Below are 26,331 nucleotides of genomic sequence, written 5' to 3' on the forward strand. Positions count from 1 at the left end.
CTAAACCATTCTTGAGGTTGGAGTTTACAGTAAGAACGGCGAGCCTTCGCAACATAAGATGGCAGCAAATATCGATTCAGCGAGCCGTTGCGCCACTACAGTAAGAACAGGAATACCACGTGTAAAGTGCTTAACACCAATCCAGAAATCCCTCATCCCATCAACCAAGGTTCATGTCTAAACTCTTCCGAATGTGAGAGGTGATAGTATCGATCTTTCTCGTCGGGTAAGTAGATGTTTTTGCACGGTAGCCTCGCTTCAGTGACCACTTACATGTTCTGAATCAAAGACGCTATAATGATTACCTGTCGTCTCAATAACCTGCTCCACAAACCCTTCTAGCATATCCTCCCAACCAAGTTGAGGTAGAAACCGAGTTCTATCAAGAGGACACTTCTCAGCCGGGTCCGCCATAGGCACCAAGTCTTTGGCTCGGATTAGCACCGCATGTGGCGGAGTCGGGTCGACATCTCGGGAGCGGGCTGTACCAAGAACACCGGTCCTCGGCAACGCCCACGACGGAGGGTCCCACTGGTCAGAGAGACAAGTCGCTCGCATGAGAGCAGTCATAAGCTTGTCGCGGGTTTCTTGGTTGATACCAGGAAGAGCTGGGGCGTGATGCAACTTTGCCGGCTCCTTTTGAGCTTCAGGTCGAGGGCAGCGAGGGTAGACTGAGTCTATGAGGATGATTCGCGATACGCGCAAGCCACGGCCTGACATCGCTAGCATATGGGCGATTTGCACTGCTAGAACGCCCCCGAATGACCATCCTATATTCTGGTCAGCGCCCGGAGTGATTGGTTTAGGGCTCAGTGCCACATACCACCGAGAACGATTTCTCCTCTCAGCATGACTCTTTTGATGAGGCGGATGTATGCTTCAGCTATTTCCTTGACGCTCTGCCATCCGCCAATACCGTCCGCATCGAACTTGGGGTCCCATATCCCATAGACCTTGCGTCCTAGAGTTCCAACCTTGAAGTAGCTGGTGAGAAGCCCACTGGCATCGTGAATCAAGAATACCGGTGGCGACTCATTCCGAGATCTTGGGATGTCTTGGATCAACACCGGGTTGGCGGCGGGCATTGTGGCAAAAGTGGTGTACTAATGATGGGCAGGTGGGCGATTTGAGAATCGATGATGTTGCTACGCCAGTTCGAGGGGAACTTCACAGAATTGAACGTAATAATCTCTCCAAAGAAGACTGTAGCCTTCAGACCAAGTGTTTGCTCCCCATGAATCGACAGCCAGGCTGGTGTGTTGGCCCACTCTCCCTGCGGTCCGAAATATGGCTCCAACCTTATCCGCAGTTGTATCCGAGCTTCTTCAATGTTCCAGCTAAGGTTACCCACCACATCCATGCCAAAGAACCATCTTGACTTATCAACAGTGCTGTTCACAGGTACTGGGGCCTCGATATTCAGTATCATCCAGCGATCGCTGCTCGACAACGCACATTCAACCAACTCGTCTCTCGATATGGAGAAACAGGCCTTCCTCCCGCCACAACCGCAGAGCGAGGGTTCAAGCTCAGAACGAACCAGCTACCACGATGAAACCGATTCAGTGGATTATAGCGCTGCTGTCCCGCAGAAACGAAAAGCACGGCGCAGCGGTATGTGGACAATAGCCGGAAAACTCGCCTTCATACCCCTAGCAGTTGGGATATTTTACCTGGGGCGAATAACTCACGACATGACTCCCGCACGACCAGCAGAGCCTGTTTCGCTAGGCAAATGCTCCCCGGACTGGAAAGAGTCCAAAGCCCGAGGCTGTGTCTACGATTTCATGCTCTCCACATGGATGCACCCTAAGTGCTTCAATGAAGAGATGCACGAGAAATACTTGGGTTATATGAAGTGGAGGAACACGACGTATTGGTACGAACGAGAACGTATCAACGAGGTTCCATTTGATGTGGCTGCCAGTGGTGAGCACGGCGAAATTTTTACAGACGGCACCATCCATCACATGCATTGCAGCTATGTCTGGGATAGGATAACGTATGCGTCGCATTTCAAGCCTCGAGTTCTGGACTCTCTTTGCCGAGACCCGAAGCATGTTGAGCACTGCATCTTGTACAACGGAATCCCGCAGTCGTGGGAAATCGACTTGCCAAACATCACTAGGGTATACAATGAACCTCACGAGGTGGACTGCTTGGTCGGTTAGGTTTTGAGAGGTGTGGAAAGAGCAGGGTCTGGTCGGAGGCTGTGATGCGTCATTTTATCTATACAGCGCATACAAGGGGCTTCTACCTCACTCAGATAGCCCAGCATCTACAACAGTATTGAAGTTGAGCGGATGCAAATGTCACGTTAAATCAGGACGCCTAAGGTACTTGAGCTAAGGCGATTGAGAAGACGTGGAAAGGAGCGTTTAGACAATGACATTTGACGCTAAAAGGAAGTCTTCCAAAGTGATGCGATCCATTCTAGCTACTTCCATATCTGAAGTAGGTACTGTGTCACGGTTCTCCTTCAAGTGGTATGAATACCGCTATCCTTCCCATGCACTCTCGCCGTTGCCCGCCATATCTCAGTGTGGTCTCTGCTAGACCTGGTGCACTAACTCAAGGCCTCAGTTCGTAGATATGCGCCTCAGCTCATGCTAGACCGACCTTCTCCAACTCAGAGAGTTCTGGGAAAGGACGAATCTCAGTGTTGTTGTCGTAGCCCGCCCCCTCAGGCGCGATGTTCTTATAGCGAATTCCCCTCACCGGATCGTTCGCCCACTTGCGCAGCGCTGACCAGTCCCTGCACATGAATTGCTGGTCATCCGTTACATGCCCGACGGCAAAGCCATTCACGTAGGTCATCGGCGTCGCATCGGCTAGACACATGATGGCTTCGCGGATCGCATTGAGACAGTGGGCTATATGCTTAGGAGCCCACTGTGACGACACGTTGTTTGCCCTATGTCCATACTCCTCTGCAATTGAGATCTACCACAACGTTAGAAAGGTTGAGGCTCACAAGTAATGCCGAAACTCACGAGACAATGCATCTGGTGGAAGGACCGGATGATGTACGTTTGTCGATATGATACTGTAGAATAATAGGCTGGCAGCTTAGCCACAGTGCCATCCGGCTTCTTCCAATCCGCAAAGTTCCCGTTCGCGAGGACATTTGAGGCTGGCAACGTATTAGCAGTGTGCTTCAGATTGCAGAGAAGATAGACGCAAGGACTTACAATTGTGGAGGCTCTTCAGTCTTTTCGCCATCATTTTAGTCTTATTTAAATCATAGAAAGTGTCCTCCTCGATATAATATGGCGACGTGCTGTCGAATAGTGTCCACCTCGGGGGCTCACCGATCCCTAGAGCCCCTTTGTAAGCTAAGCTATTCCAGCGCGACTTGACGACAAAGTACTAAGGGAAGAGACAACTCACCAGGGGGCACGAATCCATTCGGGTCGCTACCTATGTGTCCCTTTCCACAATTGAGTGACGCTTTGTCATACGAAACTCGATCTACCACTGCAAAGATGGTCACAAGAAGGAGCGCTACAATGGTGATCAGTAGACTTGCGCGCAGACACCAGACGTTGCTCTCCAGCGCCGCCAGTTCACTGCGTAGCTTTTCTTCCATGCCTTCTTGCTGGTCATCGTCGTCAGACTGGCTTGTGCGTACAGCGTTGTATTTTGGCGTAGCCTGCCAGAAGACCGATCTCAGCTTCTCCATGGCTCCCAGTTCATCTGGGTATGCTACAAGACCATGTCAACAATCGATTATCACTCTACGGGCATGGAATTTACGAACACCTCTCTATGATGGCCGGGGTGACTGATGACTTCACTTGATGCTGAAAGAGCGTGAACTTTAGCTAGTCGGATAATCCATGTGCAAAACTGTCATGCTACAGCAAGTCAACTGAAATTTCGGTTGGGTATGATGGTAAGAAGGCTTGCCCGCAGCGATCGTATCCGCTAGTCGGATCCGGTCCGAATTACAACATGGCGCTTCTTGCGGTCCGAACCTCTATCCAGGAGCTTGGAGGGGTTCGCCAGGGCAGTAGCCATGTGGAAATCCCGCTCACACTACGAGTCGGTCTCTTTCCATTTCCCCACTCGAAGTAGATCACGCTAAGGGTAAGAGTGAGCTTTCGTCACAGGAATAGAGAAGCTGAACCTGAAGCTGAAGGTTCGCCAAAAGAAGGAAAGCCAAGGTGTCTGTCTGGTACTTTACCTATTCCATTGAACTACCGATCATCACACTCACAATCACTGCCACAGGAAGCTGTTTTCCAAGTCAAGCATTAGCAATGTCAAAGCCCGAGCCCATAGCGATTTGCGGCATTGGTCTGCGGTTACCTGGCGGCATCAATACCCCAACTTCACTGTACAATTTCCTCATCAACCGCAAAGATGCGCGCTCCAAACCAGATCGTCCGCGATACCACTCGCAAGACCACCACTTCACAGCGAGCGGCAAATCAGGACCTTTACCGACAGAGGAAGGATACTGGCTCTCACACGACGATGTATTCAAATTCGACCCGTCAATGTTTTCTATGAACCCCAAGGAGTTGCTGAAACTAGACCCTCAGCAGCGGCTGCTTCTGCAAGTCGTCTGGGAGGCGCTGGAGAGTGCTGCAGAAACAGATTGGCAAGGGCAGAGGATTGGGTGTTACGTGGGCAGTTTTGGAGATGACTGGCGAGAAATGCACGCCATTGATGCTCAAGACGATGGCATGTATCGCTTGACAGGATACATGGATTTTGTGCAGGCAAACCGCATTTCTCATGCATTCGATCTTAGAGGCCCAAGGTGATTCTCTGCTTGTGTCGATTTGAACATTTCCGCGTGAACTGATCATTTTTATCAACAGCATGACCGTCCGCACAGCATGCTCAGCTGCCGGTCTAGCAGTCCACCTAGCCTGCCAGGCAATACGTGCCGGCGAATGCGATTCCGCGATCGTTGCCGGGGCGAATTTGATACTCTCGCCAGGCTTCACCAAGCTCATGGCCGAGCAGAGCGTACTTTCGCCCGATGCTTCGTGCATGACGTTCGACGCCAGTGCGAATGGCTATGCCCGTGCAGAAGCCATCAATTGCCTCTACATCAAAAAGCTCGACTGCGCGATCCGCGACGGGAATCCGATTCGTGCTATTATTAGAGGGTCAGCAACGAACTCTGACGGGAGGACCCTTGGCTTGACAACACCCAGTGCACAGGCACAGCAGCAATTGATTCGTGATGCATATCGACACGCCGGTATACCAGAAAATCAGATGTGGCAGACTGCCATGGTCGAATGCCACGGCACCGGCACGGCTGTGGGCGATACCATTGAGGCGTGCACCGTTGGCGCTCTATTCGGAGACAAGGGGATGCTTATTGGATCAGTGTGTGCCAAGGCTTCCTTTCACGAATAGCTGTTGACATTCCCTTAGATCAAGCCCAACCTAGGTCATTCAGAAGCAGCTTCGGCAATTTCAAGCATAATTAAGGCAGTAGTGTCTTTGGAAACGAGAACAATCATGCCCAACATTAAATTCGATACTCCTAGTGTCAGCAGTAAGTTCGTTGCGTTTCTCTATGGCAGTAACGGGGGCCTAATCAGTACCAATAGTTCCCTTCACATCAACAGGCCTAAAGGTGCCAACAGAACCACAGCCCTGGCCTGAGGAAAGGGCAGAAAGAATAGGTGTCAATAGCTTTGGAATCGGCGGCACCAATGTCCATGTATGTCACTTCATCAATAGCCTTCGGGCTCGAAAGCTGATATGACCAGATTATCTTAGAATCTGCTGCAACAGTAGGAAGTTCGGCAACGGTTCGAAGCCATGGCAATGTCGAGACGCCACCTCCTTCACCACCTCTGAGGAGAGAGCCAGCGACTCTGCTACTATTCTCCGCGGGGCACGAGAAGTCACTCAAGAGGACCGCACACGACTACCAGGAGTTCCTCCGAGCCAGGCCTGCAAAGTTGGAAGATCTTTCATACACGTTGATGCATCGTCGCTCTCACCTATCGCATCGCACTTTTGCGGTCGTCACCGATGACTGCGACCAATTGGCTTTCACCCTTCCCCCCGTGCCTAGTTTCCGCCCAGGCTCACAAATTGAGGGGATTGCTTTCATTTTCACCGGCCAAGGCGCTCAATGGGCCCGGATGGGATCGCATCTAATGAAAGGTAGTAGAGACTTCCTGCAGGATATCAGGGAAATGGACGCGGTCTTGAAGAGTCTTCCGCGAGAGCACCGTCCAAGTTGGGATATCAGAAGTCAGTGCATCCCTTCCACAAAAATCACCAATGAGGAAGACTAATCAACGGTGACATGTACCAGATGAGCTCATGAAATTGGAGTCTACCTCCCGCCTCGGGGAAGCGGAATTCGCCCAGCCCATTTGCACTGCAATCCAGATTGCCCTGACCAGGCACCTTGCTAGATATGGAATCGCCCCTAAGGCTGTCGTTGGTCATTCCAGCGGTGAAATTGCAGCTGCGTACGCGGCCGGTGTCCTCACCCTGAAGGAAGCGATTATTGTCGCCTACTACCGAGGGTTCATGGTCAAGGAATCCAAAGTTCAAGGTTCTATGGCTGCCATTGGACTTGGAAGAGAGCAAGTCACGTCATTCTTGACGACTCGAGTCGTCATCGCTTGTGAGAACAGCAACTCTAGTGTGACTTTGTCCGGGGATACGGACGCCCTTGAGGTAGTCTGTAGTGCAATCAGGTCTGCTCGACCAGAGGTTTTAGTTCGTTTGCTAAAGGTTGACAAGGCATACCATTCTCGTAAGTCCAAACAGAGAGCCTGTTTCTTGAGTCTTTACTAACTACCTCTTCTTCTAGATCACATGCGTGCAGTTGGCATCGGGTATCAATCCCTTCTCAAGACATACTTGAGGCCCAAATCGCCAAAAGTGCCTTTCTACTCCAGCGTCTCATCCCAAACACTCGAACGAGCCTCCGACTTTGGCGCCGAGTATTGGCAGCGAAACTTGGAATCACCAGTTCTCTTCCGACAGGCTGTGGTACGACTTCTCCAAACTTCGTCAACCACATTACATCTAGAAGTCGGCCCACACTCAGCGCTGGCCGGTCCCTTAAAGCAGATTTACACGGAGATGGCCATCACTCCGTCTTACTTAGCCGTGCAAAAACGAGGCTCAAATAGCGCAGCAGCCTTCCTTGCTGCCATCGGCGAGATGCACTGCCGAGGCGTCCCCGTCAAATTTCCTTTACCTGATGGGGCGCGGCCGTTGACAGACCTGCCACCGTACCCGTGGCATTTGAGCAGGACCTTCTGGCCGGACTCACGGGTTACCCAGTCCTGGCAGTATCCCGAACACTCGCCACACGAGCTGCTCGGATCACGCTCTTTAGATAGTACAAGTACAGCCCCGAGTTGGAGATGTCTTCTGTCACTGGACAACGTTCCTTGGATTGCGGACCATTGCGTCGGCTCGGATGTTGTTTTCCCAGCTGCCGGGTACATCGTGATGGCTGGTGAGGTCGTCCGGCAGCTTTCTGGGCAGGCGCCCTACACCATTCGTGACTTACGAATCGCCAATGCTCTTGTTCTTCCTCGGGGGAACAAGATCGAGCTTTTCACTTCTGTGAGAAAAGAAGAGCTCACCCGTGAGGAGACTTCGGAGTGGTGGGAGCTCATTATCCAAAGTCGTACTCCAGCCGGCACATGGACAACGCACTGCAGATGTCGTGTCAGAGATGGTCGCGTCTCTAAGGAACCGGGTTTCCCCGGACTTGATCCAAAGTCTTTCCTCCGTTCTGTTGAGCCTGCACAATGGTACAAAGCCATGTCACGGGTGGGTTACAGATATGGCCCAAAATTCCGAGGCATGAGGAAGGTTCGCGCCAGCGTCAAGTCGCCAGCTGTATCGGTCGAAGTTTCTGATGAACGAGAAACGCCAGAGCATCATTACGGCTATGTCCTACACCCAGTCACGATTGATCTGATGCTTCAGTCCCTCATCGTCGCGAACCACTCCGGGGAACCTCGCTTACTTCAAAGGCTGTATCTGCCGACTCATATTGATGAGCTATTCGTCAGTTCGGAGGCCTCAAAGGTGGGCCTTCTGCTCCAGAGCGTCAAGTCTGGTAGTGAGGGAGACTTCCAGGGGGATTGCTCTGGCAAATTGCGCGATAGTCCCGGAGATGAACCAGTCGTCTTCATGAAAGGTCTCCGACTCTCTCCGATTGACCTGGACCATGCTACTGCAGGTGCCACGGATAGTTCAAAGGTTGCAGTCATGTCTTGGGAACAAGATATTAGTCTGGCGCATGCCACTGACTTGGTGTCAGCGGCATCCGACTCCTCATTCCCAGAGACACATCAGCTACTCGAAGAGCTTTTTGTTCTTTGCGGCGCATTGGTACTCAAGGAGGTAGACGAAGCAGACATACCGATCACCGAGGCCCAAACACATTTAGCAAAGCACTACAGCTGGCTCCGAACCCAGATCACTAAATGTGACCCACAGCTGCTTCAAAAAGATACTATAGAGATTCGTGCGAAAATCGAAGACATCACCTCGAAGCTTGAGAAGACAACTGCATCTGCTGTGGGCGTTCTTATCAAACGTTGCTATACACATGCCCAAGCACTCTTCGACGGCAAAGGTAGCCCGCTCGAGGTTTTCCTGAAAAGCAACGCCCTCCACGAACTCTATGACTGGATGAACACCCTCTTTACCTATAAGCCTCTGTTACGACATTTGTCTCACAAACGAGGTCGCCATCTCAAAATTCTCGAGATCGGCGCCGGAACTGGGGGGTTGACTTCCCGCATTCTCAAAGATTTGGCGGACTGCTCTGAAGATGGCAAAGTCCTCGGGACCTATGTCTTCACTGATGTCTCTGCTGGGTTCTTCCCGGCAGCGAAGGAGCGTTTCCGTGACGTTAGTCCCGGGTTCCTGGACTATCGCGTCTTGGATATCAGTCGCGATCCAGCTGATCAGGGGTTCAGCGGTGAAGAGTACGACCTCATCGTTGCAAGCAATGTGCTCCATGCTACTCCGAAGCTGAACGAGACCTTGCAGCATGTCAGGTCATTGTTGAAGCCTGACGGAACACTCTTGATGCATGAGCTGTGCTGCAACACAAAATGGATTAATTTCATCATGGGTTACCTTTCGGGATGGTGGCTCGGCGACTCTGACAACCGCCCAGAGGAGCCTTACATTTCTCCAGAGCAGTGGGAGGAGCGTCTACTCCAAGCTGGCTTCTCATCCCCGGAAGTTGTCTACGATGCCGGGCCACAATACAAGCTTAACGCCACGATCATTGCTCGTTCTGCTGCGCCGAACGAAGGTGTCAGTCTCACTTCACAGCAAATAACCTTGCTGTGCGAAGAGGAGTCACACCCAGTGGTAGCTGAAATTGAACAAACCTTGCGGCGTCTAGGTCACTCTATCACCATTTCAAATCCTAGTTATGACGGCTCACCTGCTAGCAGCATCGTGGTATCCGTTATTGATCTGTGCCGCGGCGACGGCTATTTCCACGACATGACAAAAGTCAAGCTAGATAACCTCAAGAGCCTACTGAAGACTCTCCGAGACACCAACTCGAGCCTACTCTGGCTTTCACGACCCTGCCAGCTCGGGTCGGTCGATCCGACCTTCGCTCCAGTGCTCGGCATCGCGAGAACAGCAAGAGTTGAGGTTGGAGTACATTTTGCCACTATGGAGCTTGACAGCATTACTGCAGATTCTCTAAAGGCTGTCTCCCAGGTCGCAAGCCGACTTTGCTCTCAACACGGGACCTTGATTCCGAATATGGGTGAAGATATGGAGTTCTCCTACTCTACGGGTCGCATCCTGATTCCGCGATGCAAGTGGGCTCCAATCTCTCGCGCTCTTGCGTCCCAAACTTCAATCTCTTCAACAAAGATGCTGCAGGTCTCGAGGCCTGGGGCCCTACAGACTCTAAAATGGGTTTCTCGTCAATTGCCCGACGATATACCGTCCGACCACGTCAAGGTTGATGTCCACGCAGCAGGTCTCAACTTCAAAGACGTCGTCACTGCAATGGGCCTGATCAAGCCTTCGGCTCCAAGAGGACTCGGATGTGAAGCCAGCGGTATCGTGACGGCCATAGGAGGTTCTGTGACGAACGCTCGGGTTGGTGATCGCGTCATGGTTTTCGCGCCCGAGGCGGCCTGCTTCTCTACGGAGATACTGGTCCCAGCACAGCTTTGCATCCGCATTCCCGATACACTTGCCTTTGCTGACGCGGCTGGAATGCCCTGCATTTTCACCACGGTTCTTCGAGCCCTTGTAGATAAAGCCGGCCTTAGGGCTGGTCAAACTGTGCTCATCCACAGCGCCGCTGGTGGTGTTGGCATTGCGGCCGTGCAAGTAGCTCGATGGATTGGGGCCAGAGTTTACGTAACTGTGGGCAGCGACGAGAAGGCAGATTTCCTTGTCAGAGAGTGGGGTGTTCCTACAGAACAGATTTTCTCATCTCGAGACTTCAGTTTTGTGGAGGGTGTGAAAGCAGCGACAGGTGGTCTCGGTGTTGACGTCGTGTTGAACTCTCTGTCTGGAGAGCTTTTACATGCATCATGGGATTGTGTCGCCCCTCATGGCACCTTCATCGAGCTAGGGAAGAAAGATACCTTAGCGGGCGGTAAACTTGCTATGGCAGCTTTCGATGGGAATCGGTCCTTCATTGGCGTCGAGATGGCGAACTTGGCTGCTGAGAACCCTGCCATCATCTCCCGCTTGCTACAGAAATGTGTGGACTTGTATCAGCAAGGTTACATCCATCCCGTGAAGCCTGCAAAGGCATTCACGTGCAGTAAGACTGAAGATGCCTTCCGATACTTGTATCAGGGTACCCACATTGGAAAGGTGGCCGTCGACATGACCGAGAAAGATGACGCGGCATTGAAGGTATCTCAAGTGCCTTTGCCTCCCAGCTTCCGTGAGCAAGCTACCTATGTACTTGCCGGCGGCATGGGTGGTCTGGGAGCAACGATAGCGCGATGGATGGCCTCCCACGGTGCCAAAAGTCTGCTTTTCATCTCGAGGTCCGCAGGACGCAGTAACGACGATCAAGCTCTGCTTTCAGAACTTCGTTATGCAGGTTGCGAGGTCAATGCCATACCATGCGATATAGCGGACGAGACGTCCATGCAAGCGGTCATTTCGAGACATGCTTCATCCAAACGGATCGCGGGCGTACTAAATCTAGCAATGGTGCTTGCCGATGGTGCAGTCTCTGACCTTACACTGTCACAGTGGCAAACGGCGACATCGCCCAAGATACGCGGGACATGGAACCTTCACCGCACGCTGCCTCGTGACATTGACTTCTTCGTGCTCTTTGGTAGCACGTCTGGTGTGCATGGGTATCCAGGTCAAGCAAACTACGCTGCTGCCAACACCTTCCTCGATGCGTTTTCCCAGTATCGCCGGGGTCTGGGTCTGCCTTGTTCAGTGATTCACCTAGGAGGCGTCGAGGATGTGGGCTATGTCAGTCGTACACGAGACGTTGAAGACGCCATGACGAGATCTGGATCCAAACTTGTTTCCGAAGCCGACATGCTACGAGGTCTTCAGCTCGCCATCGCTGAAAGTCGACCAGTGGCCACGAGCGCAAACACTGGAGCACACTGGTCAGCCTCCAATGGGCAACTGATACTTGGTCTTGACTGCAGCACGTCTATCAACGATCCTGGTAATCGAGTTGCGTGGAAGCACGATCCTCGCATGAACCTTTACCCAGATATTGCGGAGAATGAGGTGGCCTCTCGGAAAGAGGCTGGGTCATCCGGCTTAGCCGAATTTCTATCAAGTCTGCAGTCGCGACCGGAAGAGATTGAAACGCCGGCGTCAACAACATATCTCGCGCAAGAAATCGCACGCCGGATATTTGGGTTTCTCATGCGGGAGGTGGATGGAGGCGGGGTTGACATTACTCTGTCACCTTCAGCGCTTGGAGTCGACTCTCTCATGACCATTGAGATTCGTAATTGGTGGAAACACACTCTTGGTGTAGAAATAAGTGTGTTGCAGCTGACAAGCGCGCAGAGCTTCGATCAGCTCGGGCAACTTGCGGGAAGGCAACTGAAAGACAGGATGACGGCGCTCTCAAAGAAATAGGAATAAACGTAAACGCGAAGGGTGGGTAGTGTGAGACAGATGCGCGGAAAAAAATCATAATGTCACTAAAAACATATCGCTACTACTTTCTTGTGCAATCATTCTCCCAGACTGCCATAATCTTCTCTCCATCTTGAACTGCAGTTGACGGTGCGGTGCCGGCCCGGAAGCGGAGTATGGGGCCGATATGATCGGAGCCATGTTCCGAGGTGGGGTCTTCACCGAGTCGACATATTCGGTCAGCTCCATGCGGAGGGATGACTCAGCTCGGTGAAGCATGGAAGAAAAGCTCGAGTGGGGCTCTCCAACGGAATTGTCGTCATTGGCAATTCATCGAGGCGCGCCTATTTCCACCACCACATCTCGCGCTCAGTCAACTGATTACCAGCGGCCTAGAGCACGCCGCTCGGCCATGAGTGACGCCCTCTTCTTCTTGCCTTACTCTATCTGAATCCAGTTTCGCGACAATGTCTAGGTCAGGAGCCTTCCGCCTGTTCGCCAGGCCGCGGGCTGCGGCGCAGATTCGAGCTTTCCGACCGTTGAACTTTTCGACGACCGCGTCTGTTCGAGCTGCCGAGATTCGCGATGTCTCCTCTCTCCCGCCTAGAGTTATTCCGAAATACCGCGACCCTCCGAACTCGACCTCTGGCTTGCTATCTCTACACTGGCCGACGCCTCCGAGGAATATCCTCTTGATGCCGAAGCTGCGATCCCCTCAAGTCCTACGAGCGACCATCGACTTTGCGAAGCACCTACAAAGTACATATTCTGGTCTGAACCTAATATTTGAGCCGAGAGTCGCTCAGATGGTGCACGAGTCCTTTAACTTCCCCATCTACACATGCGACCCATCTGCATTCCCGGACAGAATCGACATGATCACGACGCTTGGAGGCGACGGAACCATTTTGCGCGCTGCAAGCCATTTCAGCATGTACCAAGCCGTGCCCCCCATTCTCGCATTCAACTTTGGTACAATAGGGTTCCTGGCAGAGTGGAAGTTTGAGGAATACAAAAGGGCCTGGAGAGAGGCTTACATGAGTGGGAGTGGCGTCGCCGTGGATGATCTATTGACGCCACACACGAGAGTCGCAAGCGGAGAGAAGGAACACGACGTCAAGGATGGGGCTCAGTCTGGATGGCATGCGTCTCCTGGCAAGAGCATGGGACAGAGTCGGGCAGCCAAAATCTTGCTGAGACACCGACTACGCGTCGGCGTATACGACAACAATGGCCAGAACATCAGCAGCCAATTACTCCCAACGACGAAGTCACAAGCACACCTACCAGCCGAACACCCCGAGGACACAATACTTTCGAAACGTGACATTCCTCAACCGATCCATGCTCTTAACGAACTCCTCATTCACCGCGGGCCAAAGCCTCACCTTGCCCACATTGACATTTACCTTAACAACCGATTCCTGACGGAAGCTGTCGCAGATGGCATACTACTGAGCACCCCTACGGGCTCTACTGCTTATAGCCTGAGCGCCGGCGGTTCCATCATACACCCCCTCGTGAAATCGCTCCTCATTACACCAATCTGCCCACGAAGTTTAAGCTTCCGACCCTTGGTCCTCCCCCTTAATACCAAGGTCACACTCAAAGTCAGCAGCAAGAACCGCGATGGCGAGCTCGAGGTCAGTATCGACGGCAAGCGAAGTGCCGGCGCAGGTATCGGCACTGAAATCCGCGTCGAAGGAGAGATGGTCGGCGAGTCCAGCAACGGTGACTGGAAGGGAGGTGTGCCGTGTGTCATCTGCGGACCAGGCAAGGGCGACGCGTCGGACTATGACGACGATGGCTGGGTTGGGGGTCTGAATGGCCTCCTCATGTTCAACTACCCCATCGGGAGGTGAAATTGAAACTTATCATGATACCCGAATGTAAACTACAAAAGTCTTTCTACGGAGTTGGTGGTACTGGGGGGCACTTTGGTCAGGCCTTTTCTCATCTTTGAATAGTTCTGTTACTCCTCAAGGGGTTGAGATTTCAGAATAGCACATCAATCATCATCATCGGCTACAATTTCGATTGCTCTGAGTAGCGGTCCATAAAACATCGGCGGATTGAGTAATACCTCTAGTCCTGGTGTATGCCCCTTGACTAAGTGTTCGAGAAGGCCGGAACGGTATCTTGAGGCTGCGCAAGATGCTACGACCAATAACCCTGGGAGAGCCACAGCCACCATTTTGTGCATTGTGACTCTAGGCTCCGGTCAAGGTAGGTACATGTGTTTGTGTTCAAGGCGCAGCTAAAAGTCGTAAAATAGCAGCCTAAAACGATCATCGTGAACATGGCAGTTCCAGCCTGGACTAAAGCTGTTGATAATGACCAAAAGATTGGAAAGCCAGGAGATTTGTTCAATGATCACGATGTCGCTATTTGCTAATTAGTTGTGCTATAACATACAACCTGGTCTATGCTCTTTGCCCTGATGTACCCTCCATGTCAATAGAGTCGATACATTTGATCAGCCCCCCGATGGACGATCCCTCGCCGGCCAAAAGACTAGCTGACACTTGTCACCGTCGTGTGACTATTAGAGATACATGCGAAATCACTACATTATCTCATGTATTAGCCCCTTGAGCATCCTCACGTATAGCCTTAGCCGATTTAGTTGAATGTTTTCGATGTGACCTCCTTGCATTACCTTAAGTCGGCCAAGAAATTGGCCAGGCTTGTGAGTGACCAGGTCGGCCACCGAGGTCGCCCAGCGATGGCAACTCATGGCAGCTATGCGTTGAGGCTAGGTATCACATTGCCATCAATTATCACATCCAGGGTCTCGGGAGTATGTGGTGGTCAACGCGTGTGCACTCTACGGGATTCCCTCTCCATCGAGATCTCTCCCTTCACACGCTCAAACAGGCTATCAGCGCGAATACCATGGGACGATCTGTCACGAGAACTCCAAGACAAGGCTATGGCTACAGATCCAAGACTCAAAGTTCCAATCAGAATATAGGCCTAGATGCAGGGCAAAAGTGGCGCTGTGCTATCCTAAGATTTGGGCATCCATGTGAAAGTTGCCTCTTTTGCAAGTCAATTGAGAGACCTAGGTTGGATTGGCTCGCCACCATAGTGAAGACCTGGCCGGGATATTGTTCGGAGGACGATTTGGTTACCTTCGTCAAGTCGAATTAGGACTTAGGACTTAGGATATAGGACTTTGATCTTAAGCACGAGATAGCCTAAGGACCGGCAAGGTGATATCTTTTAAGAGCTACGTTCTGGATGAATTGTCCCATACCTTGATGCAAATCCCAGTATTACCTCAAGATCTTATGGCAAAGTTTGCTGAATTTTCAACTGTTGGGTTCAACAGCACTTGGTCATGGGCAGTCATAAGCCGGCTACTGTGATGTTGAAACGCTGCCTAAACTCTCACCTAACGTACCCATGCGATTATGATCTAGGCCGTCGGCATGATGAGTTCGGCATCCTCGAAGACAACCGGCGGTCCTTTGCCCAATACTTGAACTGTGTCGGCCTTGGTGCCGCCCCGTAGCGGTTCTTATGGCTACTGTAGGCAGATGTCTACTTGCGCCGAAGCCTAGAGGGCAAGACAGCCTGGGACTCCCCGAACGTGGGTCATGAGTCTAATTCACCTCAACCTCGCATCTCAGCTCCAGATGCCGGCGGGGAAAGGCCTGACATGCAAGAACCTCGTCGGAAGGTCCCTAGTTCCCTCCGCCAGCAAGGGACGGGTATCCGGACCGTGACTTTATATGTCCACATACGACTTCCGGATGTAAAGGTCGCTGTCGCCGCCGACTCTACCCCACGCTTTCCAGCAGGCATCCACAACATAGCTCGCCTGACCCCGCCGCCGACGACGACGTGGTGTCAGCGGCAGCGGCGTCGAACGGAGCAGCGGAGCTATGAACTTCCTAATGACTATATCGAGGTCTACGGATAGTCTAGTATACGGACGTAAGATTCGGATCTTCCCTTCGTCAGCCACAGCCTTTTCTAGGGCGCCTGGTCCCATATTTGCCCCAACCTCTCATTTGCCTCATGTTAGCCTAGCTGTCTATTCGGAACCCCGAGTCAGGATTATGACCCGAACCCGAATACTCTTGGCGAAGTTTATTCGAGCTTGATTCTGAACTGTACCGGCCGAAGGCTTGACTTCAGCCTTCGGCGTCACTTGCTTCGGTCTCTCCGCTGAGTCCTCTTCGGCCGTTAAACTAATACACCATGCGAACATGAGGCCTTACGGCAAGCCTTCAGGGTCGCCAGAGCCAGCTAAACTATCTAGTTTGTTATCCCGACTGAGACTACGGACCATCCCTCGAGAAGTGCGTGCCCGCTGTAAGCCATCCCGCAATTCTTTGTTCCGTTCCTTATCCTTTGTCCGTCAGCCGTTGGACTCGTCGCACTTGCGCTAGGTAACATGAAATGACTCGGCCCGCTCCAACGCTCTAATTAACTAACAAAGGCCGTCCAGCACTCTATTGACACCCGTAATGTCGATCCTCGACGCGCAAAACATGTAATTTCGAAATTGGGCAGATAACAACAATATCGTATTCTTCTGTCTTCGCGAGTTGCTGTTTGGAATTGAGTGTAACGATCAAGCTTCTCGACTCGAGAGCTTCTCGAAGCATGCTGCAATGCTGCGCTGTCAAGGGTCTGCCGACTTCCTGGTCCCTCCGACTCGGCATTGTGCCGTGCGCTGGTTGGCGCCGCTAATATGGAAAAGGTTGTGCCGAGCTGCTCGGCATACTGTACCAGGACATGGGGACCTGTGCCATCCAGTTATCGACCCAAATTTGGGAGTGGACTTCGGATGATGCGACCCCCAGCTTCCGCGCAACTTACATACACTAGATTAAGAAAATTGCCTGCCGGAAGTCCCACTGAACGGATACAGACTTGAAGCTTCTCTAAGCATCGCTAAAGCCGTGGTGACGTTTGTGGAATTCGGGATTTGCCCGTGTCTTACCCCCACAACTTTCGGAACTGACTGAAGTTTGATTGAGTCCAGCTCGACCCCTGCGTTCACGATCCGCGCTTCTCTCCCTCGTCGTATACCCCTTGTCTAAGCAATATTTTAGTGAAAACATATCTGGAGAGTTTGGCTCTGACGCCTCCCTGGAGAGACGAGAAGCTCGCATTCTACGGATTAATGTCCATTGGCAGACTTGCAGGTATCCGTCATAGAACGCTAATTCTTACCCCAACGTCTCTCGGCAGGTTGCCACAGCCACTGGCGTTGCTCCAAGTCATGGCACTGGACCCCGACTAATCGCATGATCTTAACTCGCACCACGCCGTCGATGCTACTATACGTGCTAGCTATCCACACTCAGTTGTCGTTTCGATTCACTTGTCGCGACACATTTCTTCCTCCTTTGAGTCTCCCGTGCCGCCGATGTGGCTGACACAGCAATCAGATGGCGGCTAATACCAAGACCCCCCCTCCCCTGCTGACACCTTACCCTTCCCCACCACCCGTTTGACTGCTCGGCTACTAAGAACTTGAGAACTTGAGGTTCGGGGATGGGCCTTCTTTACTCTGTCTTTCACTCGGAGAAACAACTTAGATCTCACTACCGATCCTCCCTCCCACGAGACTAACAACTAGCTTCGCTGCAGTACAACGCAGGCCATGCAGCTAGGTGATATTCGCCTCTCACACAGCGAGGGAGAGAGCTTCGCGCCGGTGTCTTGCGTCTCGGCGACCACACCGAGTAAATTAGTGTCAAGCTCGAATCCGAATACAAAATGTCCAAGAGGAGCACGACCTTGGAGCAGCTTGCTTTCGAAGCAGGCCAGCGACCATTAGTCGACAGCAGCAACAGCAATGACGACTACGATCGGACGGAACCGCAAAAGTCTTCCAGCAAGATGACCCGGACTTCGATGGCCAACGTTTTGCTTCTGGCGTGCCTTTCTTGGGTTGTCAGTGCGATTTCAACGCCCAAGCTCGTCGCGTACGAAGAGAATGGGAAAAAGTACGAGTGCAGATGTTCTCCTGCCGACATTTGCTGGCCCAAGGCCGATGCTTGGAGTAAACTGAACAAGACCGTGGGAGGAGCTCTCCTTCAGCATATCCCGCCTGCTGCAGTCTGCTACAACACGTATCGTGGCATCGCGACTTACGATGCTGCCAAGTGCGCCGAGGCCACTGCAAAGTGGACGGATGAGAGATGGCAGTGAGTCTCATCTATGGCGCAGAGCTGTCGAGAGTCAAGCCCAAAACTAATGGCGAACTATCAGAATCTCTCAACCTGCATCGCAGCTGTGGACGTGGGGAAGCAACAACACTTGCGAACTGACCACAGATCCCACAAAGACTTGCGCTCTCGGCAACTACCCTGAGTTCGTCATCATCGCCAAGACGAAAGCTCAGGTCAAGGCTGGCGTGGACTTTGCGAAGTCGAACAACTTGCGCCTCGTCATCCGCAACACGGGCCACGATTTTGAGGGAAGAAGTGCTGGTGCTGGATCCTTGGCTATCAACACTCATAACTTCAAGGACATCTCCTTCGTTGATTCATACAAAGGCCCCGGAGATTACAAGGGGCCTGCCATGACTATCGGTGCCGGAGTTCAAGGCTACGAGATCTCGAACGCAGCTCATGCTAGAAACCCACCCCAGAATGTAGTTACCGGCGAATGCGAGGTAAGCCTGGAATAACCCATCTTCCGTTATTTGACTAACGATTCTCAAGACTGTAGGAGTTGCGGGTGGTTTCATGGGAGGTGGTGGTCACGGTCCCTTGAGCGGCAACTATGGCTTCGGCGCGGACCAGGCGCTCTCCTTTGAAGTCCTCACCGCAGCCGGAGACTTTGTCACAGCCAACGCCAAGTTGAACTCTGATCTATACTATGCTCTCAGGGGAGGCGGCCCGGGAAACTACGCGGTTGTCTTATCCGTCACAGTCAAGACATACCCCGACACCATTCCCGGAGCAGCGCTCTTCTTGAACGTCAACGCTACTACTGGCGCCAACTTCGACCAAGTCACCAAGGCTGTCAACAAGCTCAACGCGCTCGGAAACCAAATGGTTGACAACGGACTCTACGGCATCTATGAGCTATACCCGCCAGCGATCGGACCAGCACTGCACGTGCAGCCAATCATGGGAATGAACAAGACTGCCAAGCAGCTCACAGCTGTCGTCCAGCCGCTTCTCACGTACCTCAATACCGAAAAGATCCCGTACGACTTTGGAGTGAAAGAGTATCCCAACTACTACACTCTCTTCCACGACATCTTCGAACCCGAACGCGCGGCCCAGAACGGTCTGACGGGTGGCTGGGTCTTTACCCACGACGACATGGCGAGCAACCAGCCAGCCATCGCTGAGGCCATTCAACTTGCGCTGGCACCGGCCCCGAACCAGTTCGGCATCGTTATTAGCCACTTTTTCGATCCGGGAAGTAATGAGAAGAAGTCCGAAAGCGCAACACACCCTAAGTGGAGAGGCGCGACCATGCGAACCATGGCTATCCTGCCGCAGGCCCTGGATGCCACCTGGGCGACGAAGCTGGCTCTCAATGATCTGATGGTCAACACCATCACCGAAAAGTTCAAGCAGGCTGGTCCTAACGGCCTTGCATACGTGAATGAGGTAAGCTAGTCACCCCCCTGTACTACATAATACAATAAGTACTAATGTGCGTGGACAGAACTATGCCTTCATGAAGAACTGGCAAGACGCCTTTTGGGGCCCGATCTACCCTAAGCTGGCGTCAATCAAGAAGAAGTGGGACCCCAACGGCGTGTTCTTCTCTTGGTCTACACCGGGCAGTGAAGATTGGAGTGTTGTTGACTACGCGAACCGACTTTGTAAAGCGAAATGATTGAAGCGTTTTTGAAGAAGCGACTTGAACTTGGAGATACCACTTATGATGATATTGGATGAGGATACTAGATTCTTAGATCTCATGATGATACATGTAATGAACGGAATGACATCGTTGTGTCCGTCGATCTCTCTCTTTATGACGCGAGGCTCACTCGTTCCAGATGACAGCGCTGAGTCCATCCTCTTGATTCACAGTCCCTGGATTGCCGACCTTGAGAGTTGCAAAAAGCTTCCCCAGTCTACCCGAAGTGGCGTTTCTTTCCACAACCGCAACGTTGGCACTTGTCTGTCCACCGATAGCCACCATAGTTCCGGCATTGTTGATTGCGAAGGTTCGAGGGAAGAATGAATAAGCACTTGTTGTCTCAAGATATGTGATCAGGCCTGTCGAAGGGTCGATTGCGTAGGCCGTGATGGAATCTTGTTGTGTTCCGAAAGATTGATCATTCCTGTTCGAGGTGTACACAGAGTTATCTCTGATGTGAACTTCGGCAGCCTTCGAACCAACTGGTGCAGCCTTTCCGGGAGGAAATGTCGACAGGGTCTGCTTCTTCGCAAGAACAAGGCAACCGGTTGCCGGGTAGGTAACCGACCAAGACGTCACAGAGTTGGATAACTCATTGACGGTGAACAGGAATGTCGTATTGCCTTGTGTTCTAAACGCTCCATGGCGAGGTCCGTCTCCGGGTCCAGTCGAGAAAGAGGGACATTGAGTCAGAATGCCTGACGATCCGATGCTGAAGACACGGATAAAATCGGCTCCCAAGTCCGCAGAAAGAAGATATTTTTCGCTGGGATCTGTGAAGACAGAGTGAGGGTGAGGTCTATCCTGTCGAGATGGCACTGGCCCTGGTTGAGACATGTTGAATGTCAGTTTCTGTAGGGGTTGACCTGTACCACCCAACGGGAGTCCATAGGTAGATATTGTCGATGCATCGCTACAACATAGTTAGTCTAGAGTATGTCTCGTGAGAAATGATCTAGTAATCATACTACTGTGCTGTTGCGATGTAGCCATTGCCAGATCCATAGAGCGTACTATGAAGCTCGCCTCCGGCTGTCTGAACTTGCGCCTTCGATATCAAACTTCCATCGCCTGCGACAGAGAAGCTTTTCAGAAGTGGCTGGCCCCATTGTACTTCATCCGGGATATAGACAATTTTCGACGCGGGGTCAAAGTCAAGCCATGCTGGCATGCGGTTCCCAGAGCTGACTGTACTCGCAATAGTGAGTTGGTTTGTTGACGATAAGTTCAGTGTGTAGAGTTGCCCGCTATAGTGCGAGGCAATCAGGGTCGCCCCAAGAGCTCCTCGGAGAATTGTGAGACAGACGAGGAGACCCGATGTGTTTCCCATTGTGCTAAGTTTCAAGTTATGGTTGGGAGAACTCAGTCCTTGGCGTTCACATTGTGGTGGGCTTCGGTTCTTGACTGTCTTGAGTCTCCCGACCATCGACGAGCGCCACTGCCGGCCCAGTTCCGAAGGTCTTGCAAACTCGCGTTTGCAAATTTACCCGACACAAGCAGCCGCGACAATGCAACAGTGTGAAGCCCAAAAGCGTTGGTACTTGTTCCATCCAGAGACAAACCCGACTAGCGCATCCTCCGAGATGCCTAATAAGGTAATGTCACGGAGCCCAGTACCGGGGTGCCAGGACAACGAGTTGAGGTGAATTGATCATAGCCAAAAAGCGGCTAATTGCAGATCACAGTTCTTTTTCACTATGTTCAAAACACAATAGCATAACGGCACGAAGGCTTACAAGGCATTATGATGCCAACCTTCATTGCGTCCGAGCCGCAGACATCGCTTGACTTCTGTAAACATGAAGCGAGGCTTTGCCAATGAAACTTCAGGTGACTAGATTCACCTGGGCCATCTATTCCCGGCCGAATCAACCTCATTTACCAAGCAGCCTACCTAAACAATGTGAGTCACTAAAACACATCAAACTTTCAAAGTTCCGGGAGCCGCACTTTCCCCGTATCAAGGTGCCTCATAAGCTGGTATGTCGCAGACACCGGAGTAATGGTTTTTCAGACGTCTATGTCGGCTGGTGTTGTTTATTAATCGCGAGAACAGAAAGTCGCCTCCTTCAATTTCGTTCCGCTTCTCAACGGCCTTACCATTTGAGCCTGACACTAGGTACCCATCAAGATCGCATTAGAAACCACCTCCCTACCAAATGGGATCACCAAAATGCTTATCCTGACCACAGGCTGTCACTTCTAATCCTGGCGAATAGCATTCATTTACCTGGATGAAGCATTACGGGATGACAGAGGCGTGTTCGATGTTGTAGAGCAACTTCACATCCGAGGTTGGTCATTTGGCCACGGAGACTTGAGCTTCAACCGGTAAGGTCATCAACTACGAGAAAGTATGTGGTTGAGAAGATGAGCTAAGAATGAAAAGAACCCCAGACATATATTATCTCGCTCCGCTAGCAGCCGCCATGTACCGCTCCTCAGACAAGGGCGAGGGCGAGTTCGCGACGGCAGATGACTTTGACGGATTCTATGCAGAGCATCACGGGCTTCTCGACGGGAATGTCTGGCGAAAGTACTACTCACTTGCTCTCCTCGCGCAGCTAATATCAGCTCACTTCTACCGGCTTCCCGACTTGCAGGATCTACCAGATTCAAGTGACCCTCTTGCGCAGCCACGGCACAAGGGAAATGGCCACCTGACCAAGCTTCCGCGGTGGGTACATAACATTGTGCGCACCCATCGACGTTAGCCATCCCTTCCCGTCGAGACCATCACTCAGATAGCCCTAGCTACTCTCGAGCAGACCATCGCACGCTTGCGAGAGGACTATGGAAGCGTCCAGCCGTACTCGGAGACTCAAGCTCGCTTCTGGCTCAACTACATGAACATAGGATGCCCCGGAAATTAATTGAAGGAGACATGGAACCACAACGAATTCGGTATCTCCGTCACACAGGGACGTTTTGACATGTACTTAGGCTTGGGAAAGACACTACTCGCGTAAGCGATGGGAAACTGTCCACATGCCGTATCTTGAGCAAGACTTGAACGACGCGTGAGAGCAAGATCAGCTGGTGTGTGTGGCCGGGCGGCGGGGTGGGTGAACAGGGGCGCAGCAGAGGGTGGGAGCCGGAGGTAGGGAGCGAAGAGGAGGTTGCGTTTCTGGCGGCTGTTATGATGAAGGAGACAGAAGGAATCGACATGAAAGGCTTGGATCTTGGAGTGCGATCGCACATTCTTCTTGGAGTGATGTGCTCTGCTTTTGATGTCGACAAGGGACAGCAGGTGGAAGAGGTTGAGCGTCGGCTTGGTTGCTGCGGGCAGGATTGATGAGAGCAGGGCCGAGCAGTGGATTCGAGAAGTGCTGATGGTCATGAAGCCATACTTGTGTATGAAAGATGGACAGTCTGACGTTGAAGAGAATAGGGGTGAGTTGCTGCGTCAGATTCTGGTAGAGAATGGGCAGATACTAGCAAGATGGAAGCTTTCGGACTCTTCCAAAGAATATAGTTTCGATCTTCAACCAAGGAAGTAGAGCTAGGGCGCTATCTCCAAGTAATGATTCAAGTCTTGCGGCCCTAAAGCAAGCGACTACCTGACTGCACACGGGATGTACAGAAGTCTGTGGTCAGCTGCAAGCAGCTCCGGGGGATGGGTGAAATACAAGATGTCTACTTAGGATCTGAACATGCCATAATCCATCACACCGCGCTTCGAAAACTTGAAAGGAGGGTTTGACGGACAACGGTCAGGTTTACAAGCGACCCTTCACCAACTGCTGTAGATATTGGGGGGCCGTCTGACAATCTCGCACACCACCGAGTAGCTCGAGAACACACAGAAATGTGAGAACATTCAGGCTCTCAATGAAATAGAAACCCACACAAAGGCCAGTCGAAGGGCTGGCAATGCTGAGAATAACAGCTTGCGCGCACTAGAGGAGACTATCAAGTAGCAATTGGCAAACGAACAGATGAAGTCATTTATGAACTCCCGGTACCTAGTTGACAAGCCCCTGGAGACTGACTGGTATCTTCAAGTTGAGATCCATCAGTTCACTTGTCATTGAGGCTTCCGCCGGCTCTTCGTCATACGCACACCGTAGGAAGAGGTCCACAGGATGTATTGGGGGCAAGAACTTCGGGAGGCTGCAAAAACATCAAGCCCGCGGTTTATTCAGAGAAGATTTTTCGTTATTTCCTTTCATCGGAGCATAAGGCCGGCCTGATACTTTGAGTTTTGTTCAATTTTGGTTTGTTCAGGAGAAAAATACCTTGCATATACGGTACGGGCGGTAATACCGAGTGGACAGATGAGAGGAAGGCCACCACTATAGGCAAAACTAGGGAATGTTCTACTTAGTCGAGGTTCATGTAATGAGTCCTGTATTGCTAGCGCAGTAGTTCGTCCGGTCTTTTCTTGCAGGCGTCTATTTATTTCTACTTTCGGCGCTCTTTAAAAAGAAGACTCTGAGACGGCCACCATCAAAACCAGACTGGCGTGGGAGGCCGTATGGCTTGGCTCTTAATAGGCTTGCCATTAAGGTTGCTTGCGACCCCTCTCTTTGCAAGGGAGGGGCATGTATCTGGCAGATCCCGCCCAATATGACATCGCGCCGCTGGGCAAGCAGCGGCTATTGATCCTTATTCGCATAATTATCCGCGTCTCAAGATCAAATTCAGCGTGGATGCTACCCACGTGTCGATTTGGCGTTCGCGAGGGGCACTGCACCCCGCGGGACGTTAACGTCTTGGAGGGGACCCCTGTCAATCCTGTATTCAACTGCCTTATTGGGCTGTGCTTCGTAGCTTCGGTCGTCTTTCTCGCGATGGACAGGGAAACATCATTGAAGTATATAAGAGGCAGTGGTAGGTGTTGTGGTTCGAGATTTGTGATCAGCACCGAGTCTTGTTGCTCTTACCCCAGTCATTCGTTTCTTGCTTCAAGATGCAGATCAAGACCATTCTCGCACCCATTTTCCTGGCGAGATTAGCTCTGGCTCAGGGTCTCCCCATTCGTGTTGCCTCTTTCAACATTCGATACGACGCCGGTTCACACGAATCCGGCGAAAAGCCTTGGTGGGATCTCCTCTGCGGAATTTCCAAGGACCGCTGCCGCCAGCCCCATGTCATCGACGCAATCAAGAGTATAGTCACCAATGCACCCACAGGCGCCGTCACCGTCATCGGCCTGCAAGAGGTACTCGATAACCAGCTCAACGACATCCAGGACGGACTCGGCTCCGGCTGGGCACATGTCGGCGTCGCCCGCGACGACGGCAAGAAGAGCGGCGAGTACAACCCCATCTTCTACCGCACCGACGCGCTCAAGCTGCTCCACGAAGAGACAAAGTGGCTTTCACCGACACCCGATACTGTCTCGTCTGGCTGGGGAGCCGGCAGTAAGCGCATCGTCACCATTGCTGTCTTCGAGCATACTGCCAGCGGAAAGAAGTTCATCCACGCCAATACGCACTTGGATAACGTCAGCTCCCAGGCTCGAAGCGAGGGAATCAAGGTCGCTGTGTCCAAGATTCAAGCTGTGCAGACAACATACGGTCCCTTGGGTGTTTCGCTTACCGGCGACTTCAACTCTGACCCCAACGGCGATGGGTATAAGGCGTTGACAGGAACCGGTTTCATGGAGGAGTTGTATAACATGGCTACGCCTGAACAGCGCATCGGCCCCAATCAGTTGACGTACACAACCTTCGATACGACCAAGCAGGGAAGCCGCATCGACTTTGTCTGGCTTGGGCCTAAAGATGCGAAGAAGTACTCGGTCCAGCGATACGAGATCCAGAACAACCTGGTCAATGGCATGCTCATCAGCGACCACAGACCCGTAGTTGGAGATGTCACCTTGTTATCCTAGTCTCTCAGGCAATGCTTAGCTTTACGCAGTAATTGAGTCTCGATACCCAAATCCTACCAAATGTTTCTATATCTGGATCGCCGACTGTCATGAAATTGCAATACTCCATCGAGTGCTCGTTGCGGCAACCGTACTCAGCTTGACGCCAGCCTGTGTCCCTGATGTGCGTAGGGAGGGCGGTCTCCAAGAAACAGCACAAAAGCAGTCATTCGATGCTTTGTGCCTAGCTGTCGCGGAACATCCATGCCGCAAAATACGATCATGTCAGTGCATAGTACGTCATAGTGCCTTGAGCGATGGCTCAGTCGAGAACTAGCTTCAAACAATAACACTTGAGCTCATAAGGTCTCACTTCCCCGCTTGTGGCGTGTGTGGCATTTCTCATTCTTGAACAAAATACTTTTGGATTTCAATACATCAATTAGACCTTGTTGATCTACAGGCAATTCAGCCCTCGACAGCTTTTGCATTAGCAGAAATTTGCCGAAATGGCTGTGCATGACTTCAGTAAGGAACAGAGAGACGTTTTCGATGATCAGCATCGTGAGCTCAAAGTT

General features: G+C 51.9%; 11 protein-coding genes across 11 annotated transcripts; 7 read left to right on the top strand and 4 right to left on the bottom strand.

The window, feature by feature from the left end:
• Positions 1 to 160: 160 nt before the first annotated feature.
• Positions 161 to 1,085, bottom strand: CLUP02_09669 (thioesterase; the record flags this gene model as incomplete). Its single annotated transcript, XM_049288647.1, has 3 exons — positions 161 to 214; positions 274 to 770; positions 824 to 1,085. The coding sequence occupies 3 exons, from the start codon at positions 1,083 to 1,085 to the stop codon at positions 161 to 163; spliced, it is 813 nt and encodes a 270-aa protein (XP_049145791.1).
• A 273-nt stretch (positions 1,086 to 1,358) lies between these two features.
• On the top strand, positions 1,359 to 2,171 carry CLUP02_09670 (uncharacterized protein; the record flags this gene model as incomplete). Its single annotated transcript, XM_049288648.1, has 1 exon — positions 1,359 to 2,171. The coding sequence occupies one exon, from the start codon at positions 1,359 to 1,361 to the stop codon at positions 2,169 to 2,171; it is 813 nt and encodes a 270-aa protein (XP_049145792.1).
• Positions 2,172 to 2,479: 308 nt separating this feature from the next.
• CLUP02_09671 (uncharacterized protein) lies at positions 2,480 to 3,682 on the bottom strand (the record flags this gene model as incomplete). The annotated part of the gene is made up of 5 exons (XM_049288649.1): positions 2,480 to 2,566; positions 2,620 to 2,943; positions 2,994 to 3,133; positions 3,192 to 3,317; positions 3,391 to 3,682. 5 exons carry the CDS (start codon positions 3,680 to 3,682, stop codon positions 2,480 to 2,482), a joined length of 969 nt encoding a protein of 322 aa, XP_049145793.1.
• A 580-nt stretch (positions 3,683 to 4,262) lies between these two features.
• Positions 4,263 to 13,943, top strand: CLUP02_09672 (polyketide synthase; the record flags this gene model as incomplete). Its single annotated transcript, XM_049288650.1, has 8 exons — positions 4,263 to 4,693; positions 4,830 to 5,349; positions 5,398 to 5,521; positions 5,749 to 6,231; positions 6,296 to 6,613; positions 6,803 to 11,983; positions 12,252 to 12,351; positions 12,557 to 13,943. 8 exons carry the CDS (start codon positions 4,263 to 4,265, stop codon positions 13,941 to 13,943), a joined length of 8,544 nt encoding a protein of 2,847 aa, XP_049145794.1.
• Positions 13,944 to 15,424: 1,481 nt separating this feature from the next.
• Positions 15,425 to 15,975, top strand: CLUP02_09673 (uncharacterized protein; the record flags this gene model as incomplete). The annotated part of the gene is made up of 3 exons (XM_049288651.1): positions 15,425 to 15,594; positions 15,643 to 15,797; positions 15,848 to 15,975. The coding sequence occupies 3 exons, from the start codon at positions 15,425 to 15,427 to the stop codon at positions 15,973 to 15,975; spliced, it is 453 nt and encodes a 150-aa protein (XP_049145795.1).
• A 1,845-nt stretch (positions 15,976 to 17,820) lies between these two features.
• Positions 17,821 to 19,905, top strand: CLUP02_09674 (FAD binding domain-containing protein; the record flags this gene model as incomplete). Its single annotated transcript, XM_049288652.1, has 4 exons — positions 17,821 to 18,251; positions 18,316 to 18,721; positions 18,771 to 19,673; positions 19,732 to 19,905. The coding sequence occupies 4 exons, from the start codon at positions 17,821 to 17,823 to the stop codon at positions 19,903 to 19,905; spliced, it is 1,914 nt and encodes a 637-aa protein (XP_049145796.1).
• Positions 19,906 to 20,058: 153 nt separating this feature from the next.
• On the bottom strand, positions 20,059 to 21,265 carry CLUP02_09675 (uncharacterized protein; the record flags this gene model as incomplete). Its single annotated transcript, XM_049288653.1, has 2 exons — positions 20,059 to 20,848; positions 20,904 to 21,265. The coding sequence occupies 2 exons, from the start codon at positions 21,263 to 21,265 to the stop codon at positions 20,059 to 20,061; spliced, it is 1,152 nt and encodes a 383-aa protein (XP_049145797.1).
• Positions 21,266 to 21,297: 32 nt separating this feature from the next.
• CLUP02_09676 (uncharacterized protein) lies at positions 21,298 to 21,696 on the bottom strand (the record flags this gene model as incomplete). The annotated part of the gene is made up of 3 exons (XM_049288654.1): positions 21,298 to 21,475; positions 21,541 to 21,603; positions 21,662 to 21,696. 3 exons carry the CDS (start codon positions 21,694 to 21,696, stop codon positions 21,298 to 21,300), a joined length of 276 nt encoding a protein of 91 aa, XP_049145798.1.
• A 668-nt stretch (positions 21,697 to 22,364) lies between these two features.
• Positions 22,365 to 22,808, top strand: CLUP02_09677 (uncharacterized protein; the record flags this gene model as incomplete). The annotated part of the gene is made up of 2 exons (XM_049288655.1): positions 22,365 to 22,616; positions 22,680 to 22,808. 2 exons carry the CDS (start codon positions 22,365 to 22,367, stop codon positions 22,806 to 22,808), a joined length of 381 nt encoding a protein of 126 aa, XP_049145799.1.
• Positions 22,809 to 22,923: 115 nt separating this feature from the next.
• Positions 22,924 to 24,117, top strand: CLUP02_09678 (uncharacterized protein; the record flags this gene model as incomplete). The annotated part of the gene is made up of 6 exons (XM_049288656.1): positions 22,924 to 22,955; positions 23,017 to 23,210; positions 23,299 to 23,351; positions 23,519 to 23,632; positions 23,727 to 23,851; positions 23,922 to 24,117. The coding sequence occupies 6 exons, from the start codon at positions 22,924 to 22,926 to the stop codon at positions 24,115 to 24,117; spliced, it is 714 nt and encodes a 237-aa protein (XP_049145800.1).
• A 730-nt stretch (positions 24,118 to 24,847) lies between these two features.
• On the top strand, positions 24,848 to 25,774 carry CLUP02_09679 (endonuclease/Exonuclease/phosphatase; the record flags this gene model as incomplete). Its single annotated transcript, XM_049288657.1, has 1 exon — positions 24,848 to 25,774. One exon carries the CDS (start codon positions 24,848 to 24,850, stop codon positions 25,772 to 25,774), a length of 927 nt encoding a protein of 308 aa, XP_049145801.1.
• Positions 25,775 to 26,331: the final 557 nt, after the last annotated feature.

This window comes from Colletotrichum lupini, chromosome 5 (assembly GCF_023278565.1).
Source record: "Colletotrichum lupini chromosome 5, complete sequence".
Taxonomy (NCBI): domain Eukaryota; kingdom Fungi; phylum Ascomycota; class Sordariomycetes; order Glomerellales; family Glomerellaceae; genus Colletotrichum; species Colletotrichum lupini.